The sequence below is a fragment of the Homalodisca vitripennis genome, chromosome 1 (assembly GCF_021130785.1).
Source record: "Homalodisca vitripennis isolate AUS2020 chromosome 1, UT_GWSS_2.1, whole genome shotgun sequence".
In the NCBI taxonomy this organism is placed as follows: Eukaryota; Metazoa; Arthropoda; class Insecta; order Hemiptera; family Cicadellidae; genus Homalodisca; species Homalodisca vitripennis.
In genome coordinates, this window is record NC_060207.1 from 5,687,490 (window position 1) to 5,698,835 (window position 11,346).

Below are 11,346 nucleotides of genomic sequence, written 5' to 3' on the forward strand. Positions count from 1 at the left end.
GTATACAAACAGTGGGGGGAGGGGGTGGCTTTGGTCACTGATTCCACACCGGGCCATTTTGTGCTGCTGCAACAGTTCACCTCAATTTCGTGCTGGTGCAGCACGGTAGTCCTTCATTATTCAACTGTATTTGAAATTCCATGAGATTGAAGAACGTCTTTTTGGACTAACTGGATGCAAAAAAACGTCCAAAACATTGAAGGATTATTAAATCCTTACGAATGCATTGTATGAGAGAATACATACTTCACATATTAAATGCATTGTGGAAAATAATTTTCTAACACTATGTTATACAAATAATTACTGCCCTAATTACTATAGCTTCAATGAGGTGTCTATACATTCATGTTTTTATTCATACAAAATTGTATACATGACTTTACCGAAAAGAAACCCTGTTCAGGTCATTGTAAATGTTATAAACTATACGATAGGTACGAATGGATATATGCAAAGATGCTCCATGTATAAAGAAAAAGACGAGAGACATAAGCTCACTTCCCTCACTCACCTTTCCCGTTTCCAGTTTTGACCTGTATTCTGCCTGTCCTAGCCCCCAGTGCTGTACGAGGTTGACACTACTGGTGACAAAGTTCCGGTTATAAACGAGGTTTGAATCTGGCCTTGTGGCTTAAGCTTCTACTCAGAGTTTTGAAGTCGCACGCCAAAGCTGAAGATGTTAGCTCTTAACAATGTATGTTACCTTTGTGCACAGTACGATTGGACAGAAATTTAAAAGCCAAACAAATTTTATTTGACTACTGTACACCACCTAGCATTATTATTACATTTATTTTCCTTATGAACACTTTATGCTGTACTTATGTTTATAATGTTCATTACAAGTTAAATTTATCATAGATCTATGGATGATACAAAACAAGAAATATTATTTTAAGTTAATGTGTTTTATTGATGAAAACTGTTGTATTATTTTTTCTTTATTTAGGACGCCACGCTAGTTAGATACGGCCGCGCATCTGAGGATCTGCTTATAACATAAGGCTAAAGGTTCAAACTGCATTATAAACAAATGGGAATTCCTCTCAAATCCATAAATATTTTACTAGATAATTAGGTTTTCTGTCTCGTGATAAACTGTAAGAAACACGATTATCTGTAAATACTAATTGTCTATAAATTCAGTAAAGATTTTCCCATATGAAACTCTATACTGGTTATAAATCATAAAACACAAGTATTAAGAGAAATAGTATTTTAGAATTCATTAGCATTGAGACAAGAAGTTTCTGAAAACACTCATGGATTTTAGAAGAATCCCTACTTATAACGCAGTTTTACACTTTTTCCCCATGTTAAAATCGAAGCCCCAGTTGTATGGTAAGCACTAGTGTCCCTCTTTAATGTAATATTTTGGTAATAATACTTAATAGTTATATTCTTATCATGTATGGTTAATCCACACATTTAACGTATCAAACCTCAACTAAACCCTCGCAGATCAGCTGCACTGTAACGTACCAAGGGCTCCGGGAGGTATTCTCATGTTGACAGGAAGATCGGCCACGGACTCGGTGCCAGGGGAAGGGGACGACATCAGCTTCCGCTTCCTGGGGCGGCCCTTGTGGACGGAGGCGACAGACCAGTGGGCAGGGGACAGGGCCTCCAGCTCCGCGGCGCCGCAGAAGTCTCGGTGTCTCAGCAGCTCGTAGTGAGGTCGGCAGTAGACCAGACCGTCGCGCATGCCGAAGTAGTCACCCTTGGTGAGCAAGATCCCGCAGGAAGCACAGGAGAAGCAGTGCAGGTGGAACACCGCATCCCGGGCTCTCATCACCAGCTCGCTGGCCGAGATCCCGGCTTGGCACCGCGCACACCGCTTCACTGCGAACAGCCTGCAACCCAGAACATTCTGCTTGTAATATTACTCGCTACACAGAAGTTCTTTTATTATTATAAACTTCATTCGTTGGGTGCCGACTTTTACGACTTTATATTGCGTGGTAGGTTTATCGGAGGTGTCTCATCTTTAAAATACGGTCATACGCGTCTAAACTTTTAGTTTTTCTAATATTATTAATCGTTATTCAGAGAAGAAATCTAAAATACTTCGTAATTCAATCTTCAAATATTTGAAAAGTAATTTTATTCCTGTGACACCAAAGTTGAGTTTACGTGCTATAATTCCGCGATCAAGAAAATATATAGTCTACATATAAAAGTCTTTGAAACCTAGTTTAGTCAAAAAGCATATACTTCTTTAGTATTTCCAGTGCTGAGTTGAGTTTACCATAAATCTCAACATTTTTCCCTATTCCATCGTTTAATATACACAAATGTACACTTAATAGTAAAAACTCAAAGAGTGTCATGCATACTCATCGTATATCTGAGATAAGGCATCTCGTTTAGTTAAAAAATCAAAGATGAGGCTTAAAAGCGTTGTTATGAAGTACAAACCAAGGTCATTTCACTGCAATCTCATGAATGCGTGTTCTCTCTTCCGTGTCAAATCCCGAGCTGAATGGTTCTCGTCGGTCTTGCTATCTAATCTCAGCCCGCCTGCCCGTGAGCGGGAGCGGGTGGAGCTGCGGTCTGCTCTGTATTGACGGACTGTCAGCTGGCCAGGTACCACGTGACCGGCACGTGACCAATTATTGTCCCGTCCCCTGCTGATGTCGGTGATGCGACAATAAGCTCATCAGCACGCAGTACCTGCACCGCACCGCATCACCGCGTTAACGAGAAGATCATTGCTCATCCCGCTCCCTACACCGCCCTTTCACCGGGAGCATGCTGGCAGAAACATCTCCTGGAGGGAGAGTCGGAATCGATATTCCTGTTTAATCTAATGTCGAGATCAAGTCATTTTAATTTTAACTTTACTGTAATATTACTTAAATTACGTTTCACTGAGATTATTTGAGCGTCGTAATAATCGACTTGTACCAATACTTTGAATAACTTTGTATACTACTATTCTTTACAAACCTTTATCATTCTCATAAGTTACAAAACTTGAACTTGTATTGCACGACGGTGTCACCCTTAAATCATCGATCGTAATTATTACAAATTTTCAACAGAATGTTGTACAGCAACATCTGCTACTGATAAAACAAACTTACGGATGTTTCGTTTAGTTTACGTAGGTTTAGAAACCTACGTAAACTTTACATGGAAGAAATTCTGTGCTGCAAATGCCTTGGGTTTCAATTATTTTGGCTAAATTACTTATATTTGTCATCGAAGTATGTTTCTGTCTAAATTTTGAGGTTTCAAAAACATTTATAGGGGTTAGATTACTTTTTAATGTTGTGAATTTGACGGATAAAAACTACATTTAAATAGCCTATAGAAATATGTTTTATTGCGAAATAGAAAAAATATGAGTAATTACCAAATTCCGGGTTACGACTGAATGGGTGATATTTGATTGCTGATTTTAGATCTCTCCAGCTAAAAAAGAAAACACTTTAGGACTTATTAAATAATTATCTTTTGTTCTCCTAAATGTTCTTCTCATAAGTTAAATGAAACATTTTTCGCTCTGCAGAACACCTCTTTTCCATCACAGTTGAATGACATGTTGATTTCATTTATGGCTTTCACCTAGAAATATTAAGTAGAAACTAAATTAGTAGTGCTTAAAGCTTATAACGATGTTTATCATCCTTATTTTAATATCTTGCATGTTTTATGTTCTCTTAATGTTTTTATTCTAAGAATATATTAATACTTTACTATTGTATGTGACGCACATGAAATGTAGAACTTTCAACTTTCCGTTGTTCTATGTGTGGTAATAAAAATTATAAACATGATTAAATTTTAAAACCTTTATCCCTGCTTTTGAAGGATCAATTTAGTTAACCATACAAACGATTATTATAGAAATCAATCAATCTGACATGGAAAATATCCTTGTGGCCTCCGAACAGCTTGGAATGCTAGCAACAAACAATCGATTACAGAGCGAGAATCCTCATACATGGAGATGTTCTGATGAGGAGAGGTTGGCGGAGATGAAATATTTGAGAAAACTCTGGGCGAGGTTGCACCAAAAACAGTGGACTCCGTAAGCCGTTAGATGATGGTGGTGGAAGAAATAACTCCAGATAATCCAGCGCCTTATAGTTGGCTTTATACCGAGCGCTGCTTCAGGAATTCCCAGTTACATAAAAATGATGACCAAGGACAATCTCAAAGAGATGCTGATGTAGGAACAAAACTCTTTCCTCCTCTTCACTTTATATTATACATCGGATAATAATTGCTGATTAACTGCTGCGGAGATAATGTATTTTTTATTCCCTAGTATCAGATGGTTTCGGATATATCAATCTAATCAGACATAGGTTACTGATGATCGGGATCGTAAATGGGTATTCCCGAACGACTTCACCTACTCTACGTATTCCTAGAAACATTTTCTGTTCAGGCAGAGTTCTGTATGGAGTCCATGAGTTTCAGTCTATTTCCAACGTTGAGTTGGTTTGTGGAAATAGATGGTTGTCTCAATGGCCTTTTTTGAACTGGTTATGTAAGTGCTTGGTTATATTTCGTAAGGGTTTCATATCACCTCAAGGTGAATGCAAGCTTACTGGTCTGTTTCAGTGATATAAGTTCGAATGTAGATACAGGGTGAAATTGCAGAAGCAATTATGAACTAGGAAATACGCACAAAGTTAGTTTTCTGAGCAAGACCGTCTAGTGATTAGGGAATGAAGTGGGATTTTGTAAACAAAATCAGTATTTTACCAAGCTAATTCTTAAGACGTCAAATATTCTCTAAGTAGTCTACTGGATTTTAATTCAGAGACGGATGCTAGAGTGTCACAGACCATCCTTTCCATGAGAGGAAATCTTATAATTCAGATTCTCGATGATGTTTCAGTTGGTTACATTGAATAATGTTAACGAGGGTGATGCATGCAAACCCTACCAAATTGTACTCAATATTGCTAAAACTTACACGTGGTAGCTAAATACGCAACTGATTCTATTACACATTCAAAATTATCCATAAATCAGAGAATTTCATATTAACTTTGTGCATCAAGTTCACAAAGAAAATTGAGTGTCATGATGTAATACGAGTGGAAATTACACCGAGCAACACTCTTAGGCACAATTCTCGGGAGACGACGCGACCACGAGTTATCCAAGCAAAGGCAGGACGGAATTACAGGGTTGGAATCGTCTATCAGGTTTAACGGCAGAACCCTGACATCGAGAGGGGTTGTTGTGTGAGTTGTTTATCCCGCAGTACACAAACACACGCCCGTGCAAGATAAACACTGATACACACCGCATATTGTTTACCTTTGGCTCACCACACGTCCGTGCCCACTCACCGGCATTTACCTGCCAGCCTGTTACGTGTGTGGTGGCCAACACGCTTCCGCAAACATTGTTTAACCCAACTTTATCGTGTGTCTGGTCAAACTCCTGTTTTTAATTGGTACATTTTTACACGTGATTTCACTTTACACAGAATTCAGCCAACGGAGATCGTTAATATATTGATAAGATAGGACTCAAAATGTTTTTCTTATTTATAATTTGTAGTGTCAAGGCTAATTAATAGAATATACAAGGAGAAGTACAACTAAACACAGTTTTCCGGTTAGCAAGTTCTAGCCCATCTCTATGTTGACGAATCAACTCACATGAGTTCTCCCAACACATTTCAAGTTGATTACTTCCTGTCATGGATTGCCCACAACGAACTGTGGCTATATACAATTGGTATATACAATCAGTGGCCCACTCTCTAATTAAAATATCATGGAGTGTATAGTTACTTACACTTACTTATTTTATAAACTAGAGGCCAACGGAAATTGGTGCAAGATATACAGAGTGTTTTAGACCGAAATCTCATGGTACATAGACCTTTAAAATGAGGTATCACATGACCTGTGTTCCCATTAGAAACTTCTCCAAAAACGACCCATACCCGAGGTAAAATATCATGTCACTTAATTCCTTTGGATATAAAATGGTGGTACCTGTTGGAACGAATTATACAGCTTGGTTTGTTTGGCTCCTATTGATACTGTAGGCTACGGGTGGTCTGAAACACCTGTATAATTTCTGCCAGTACGTTCTACCCATGGCCTATGTTGGAAGTAGTACACATTGCTGAGAGGTCTAGATACCTACCTGTATTGTTCACTCTGGAGCCTAACAGAAATTGTTGAAAGTTACTCACGAAACCGATAGCACTTTTTAGCAATTGCATACGCTCTATATTAACGGAGCATGGTGGTACACATTGCTAACTGGTCTTTGTATCTCTGGGTGTAACACGTGTAATATGGATTAAGACTAATGTAAAATTTGCGCTAACGCTCAGCCAAATCTCATGGAATTACATTCACTATCATAGAACTTAATACTCATATATAAATGAAGTTTTATGTAAAAGGCACGTCTATTGATCTCAGTTTGTTCTCGAAATATCATTATTTTCTTGTATGTATTGATGTAAAACCCAAATGGGCAGAATTTGCTTACTTATGATTTCTAAAAATATTACAAAAACCATAGGTCATGGAAAAATATTATTTTAATTTATGCTCCAAATATCCTCGTATACGATGGTACAATGATCCCCACAGTGTTATTGTTAAATTTTGAAAACAAAAATATATTTCCAAGATGTGAAAAACCTCAGATGACCAAATAACTACACCTCTTGCAGAATAAAACGTCCAATCACTAAAACGATGCCTAAGTTTTAGTAGAAGAGCCAACACTGATATAGTACTTTGCTGCATAGCAATCAGGACAATCGCTTCCTGAATGTATAAATGAAAGGTAAAATCAGAATGTCTTAAACTTCATCCTCTAAATTAAAAAATATAGATGCCACCGATACTCCATGGCATCTGTCCATTGAGAGTAAGGACATACATCAATAGATTTGTAAACAAGAACATTTCTTAACAAAGAAGAAAAAGCTAGTTACTTTTAAGGCATTAGTGATATCCAAGCAACTAGAAATCAAACGATAAGTCCAACTGGTCTGCAGATCCGGTCAAACCCCTTCAATCAGTCCACTGCGACATCCAGGATCTGCAAACTCGCTGAGTCCAGGTTCAGTTGTAAATAAAAGAGAGCTACTTTCTGCAGACAAACCCAGATAGACGAGACATCGCCGTCTTCTCTTGTCACACATAGACGTGTTTTATTACTGAGTATATTTGAGTGTTACTTTATTGTTACATATCAAACTGAGATAACTAAAAATTACATTGTTTGATAACTGTACAAAATAATTGCGAGCAGAATTACCGTGGCAGAGAAATCGTGACACAAGAATCGTGTATACGCTCCTTAAGTATAATATTTCGTAGTTCAACTATTAAAAAGAGTTTAATAAAATTAAAAAAGTGGTTTACGTATAAAGAAATGAGCACAAATATCTTACTAATAGCCTAGAACAAGGAATGAGTAGGCCTACGTCCACCACGTCTGCTGCGGTGAGGTTGCTGCATAGTTTCAAATCTATAGCTCTTTTCATTAGACTTCAAATGTTACTGTATCACACCAGTCTCACATAATTGCCCTCAGGTTGTTAAAAAATTTATTTAATCTGCTATTTTCTCGTTGCCATCATGGTTACAATGTAAAAATGTTCACTAACGCTCAAATTCTATATAATGAACATCAAACTCGATGTTGCCCATATAAAAATTAAGGTTCATATAAAATATGAAATCGTTCAGTTAGTTTTGGACAGACGGACAGAAATGAATTTTTTCCAAACACTTCACTGACGCTTAGCCAATAAATTCTGTGCCCAACACGTATTTATTCAGTAGCAAGAAATACGTTACAAAGTGTGACATATATCCTGCACGTTTCACAGGGTCGTGGGAGTACAGTATATTTACGGGCAGAGTTAAACAGCCGTTTATGGGGGTTATTTGCGTTGATGTACGGATTCAACCGTCACTATACGGTGTGTAATTTGGCCGCATATTTTACGCCAAACGCTGCACACCGGCCGGCAAAAGGCAGCTGACTGCAGGTCGGGATATCCACCTGCGAGTTTTTGACAATAGGAGGTTCGTGTAGTGAAAAAAATCTGTCAGTCCGGGCAGAATGCGGGCGCCGCGCCGTTCCTGCCGCACTTGTGCGCGCGCTGACCGCTGACGGAAACACGACACCCAATTATTCTCTCGGCCGGTAATTTCGCCCAACAGTTACATGCAAACTTGATATTCATTAGTGATCTAATTATCCGTGTTTCTAGTACATACACATACGGGCCACTTTAAGTTCTCTTCCGATAATTGTGAATAAATGGACTGATTAGACGTCCCGTATATAAGTGTACTTAAGTATTACATTACTCTAATTGTCGTACTGAAACGGACGCTCTTACGGTTGAACCTCTGGATAGAGTCCAAGAGTTTTAAGGAGGGAATTGTCACTTTGCCTGAGCTAGTACCTTATTTCATACATTAGTCAGTATTGTTCCTAAGTCCGTTGTTTAGAAATTAATAATATGTTATTTGTGTGGAATTGTTTAACATTTGTAATTAGCTTTCCGACGATCACATGGAAGTTCACAAGACAATTTGATTTCACAAGGACCAACTTTATTGATGAGCCCATGAAAACGTAAAAACATAAAAAATAATTATCATTACTCATTCCGTAATGTTTAAATGAATCTAAGTAATTAATTTGTTGGTATGGGGAATAATGGTGAAGTCGGAGTCAAGCTGCGAGTCATTTTATTCTTGGAGCGGTGACTCATTTAATCAATATGTCTCTTAAAACTAGGAGAGATTAACATTCCAAATTAAAAAACCTATATTACCTAACCGTTACCTAAAACGTCGACCCCTACATGTTTAAATCGTCTCAGCCTAGAAAAAGTAGTAGTTCACCAGCTAAGCATACCTATAAAATGAATGATATATTACCATTATCAATCTGGATTTAGAAAAAAACCATAGTATTATTGATCAGATGGATGAAAAGGACAGAGGTAGAGTAAGCTATGATGTTTTGCTTTATTATTTGCAAGCTTTTGACTCTTATCAGTCATGACATTCTGGTGGCTGGACGAATTGCAAAGGTTTTAGACCAAATGTCTTGAACTGGATACGTTCATACCTCAGTGAGAGACAGCAGATACCCAGAATTGGTAGTGACTCATCATTGCCGCTTGTCAGACAGCGGGGTGTTTCCCCAAGGCAGCTGTATCGATCCAATTGTGTTCAATCTGTACACTTCTGACTTTCCCAGGTGTGTGCAGTATTGTATTCCTCATTTATTCGCGGATCATTGTCAGCTGTACTTGTCTTATGACCCGGACAGGTTGGGTGAGACTTTCGGTCGAATTAACTCTAACTTACTTAGTGTGAGCCTGTGATTAGTGACTAATGATCTTAAGCTCAACACAGACAAGTGCACACTTCTTCACGTAGCCCAACACACTATTTTACAGACCCTCGGCGAGACTAATCTACAGATGTGGCAGTAGTCTGTCAGTGTGCGACAAAGTGAAAACTTTGGGAGTCATACTGGATTCAGGCCTCACTTTCAGTGACCACGTGACATATGCTACACAGCGTGCCTTGGGTGGACTGAGAGGTCTGTATAGATTTAGAAATATGCTTCCAGAGTCCGCAAAGCTGCAGATCATGCAGTCACTTATATTGTCAGTGTTTTACTACTGCTACCCTGCATACGGAAATAGTATCTTAGGGGTGATGCTTGTAGAATTCAAAAAGTGCAAAACACAACTGTTAGGTTCATCGTTTAAATGAATCGGCAGGAACATTTCCCTTTAGATAGAAAGACAGTTAGACCTCAATGGAAGCGTATGCAGGGACCTGGTAAACTGCAAGACTCACAAAGTCCAATACATGGATAGACTGGGTATCTTGGACACAAAATGTTGTATCGGGAGCAGATCACTGAAAGGAGCAACCGCTAAGACCGAAAACTTCACTTCCTCAAGTGCGGCTTGACGTCTTTGAATCTTCAAACTAGATATTTTGCATCCGAAATAACTACAAATAAAATATAGTATAATAGATGATAAAGCGTAGGCCTACCTATAATAGTCGTCTTTGCAATAAATGTTGCCGTGGCGGGCGAAGCAGGTGAGCTCGGAGTCGAGAGGTATCTTGCACTCACAGCAAGTGAGGCAGCCAAGGTGCCACTGACGGTCGACTGCCAGCAGGTAGAAACGGTCCTGTATCCTGGAGTGACAGCCAGCACAGAGCGCGAGACCCGGGCTGAGAGGCTCGGCGTGCTCCTTCAGCATCCCTTCATCCCCCGGGCTACTCTGCCACCATGTCTCCACTACCTACAACACACAACCATCTGTTAATAAAAGCTGTATATCTTTGGGTGACAGCCAGCACAGAGCGCGAGACCCGGGCTGAGAGGCTCGGCGTGCTCCTTCAGCATCCCTTCATCCCCCGGGCTACTCTGCCACCATGTCTCCACTACCTACAACACACAACCATCTGTTAATAAAAGCTGTATATCTTTGGGTGACAGCCAGCACAGAGCGCGAGACCCGGGCTGAGAGGCTCGGCGTGCTCCTTCAGCATCCCTTCATCCCCCGGGCTACTCTGCCACCATGTCTCCACTACCTACAACACACAACCATCTGTTAATAAAAGCTGTATATCTTTGGGTGACAGCCAGCACAGAGCGCGAGACCCGGGCTGAGAGGCTCGGCGTGCTCCTTCAGCATCCCTTCATCCCCCGGCTACTCTGCCACCATGTCTCCACTACCTACAACACACAACCATCTGTTAATAAAAGCTGTATATCTTTGGGTGACAGCCAGCACAGAGCGCGAGACCCGGGCTGAGAGGCTCGGCGTGCTCCTTCAGCATCCCTTCATCCCCCGGGCTACTCTGCCACCATGTCTCCACTACCTACAACACACAACCATCTGTTAATAAAAGCTGTATATCTTTGGGTGACAGCCAGCACAGAGCGCGAGACCCGGGCTGAGAGGCTCGGCGTGCTCCTTCAGCATCCCTTCATCCCCCGGCTACTCTGCCACCATGTCTCCACTACCTACAACACACAACCATCTGTTAATAAAAGCTGTATATCTTTGGGTGACAGCCAGCACAGAGCGCGAGACCCGGGCTGAGAGGCTCGGCGTGCTCCTTCAGCATCCCTTCATCCCCCGGGCTACTCTGCCACCATGTCTCCACTACCTACAACACACAACCATCTGTTAATAAAAGCTGTATATCTTTGGGTGACAGCCAGCACAGAGCGCGAGACCCGGGCTGAGAGGCTCGGCGTGCTCCTTCAGCATCCCTTCATCCCCCGGGCTACTCTGCCACCATGTCTCCACTACCTACAACACACAACCATCTGTTAATA

General features: G+C 40.3%; 1 protein-coding gene across 1 annotated transcript in view; it reads right to left on the minus strand.

Annotated features, from left to right (window-relative positions):
* LOC124356755 (LIM/homeobox protein Lhx9-like) overlaps positions 1-10,655 on the minus strand; it is a 32,621-nt gene extending 21,966 nt beyond the window's left edge. Inside the window, exons 1-2 of the mRNA XM_046807944.1 lie at positions 10,047-10,655; positions 1,486-1,856 (exon numbers count right to left, since the gene is read on the minus strand). Of these exons, the coding sequence (XP_046663900.1) occupies positions 1,486-1,856; positions 10,047-10,258 (583 nt within the window). The 5' untranslated portion in view covers positions 10,259-10,655. The remainder of the gene's footprint in view (positions 1-1,485; positions 1,857-10,046) is intronic.
* Positions 10,656-11,346: the final 691 nt, after the last annotated feature.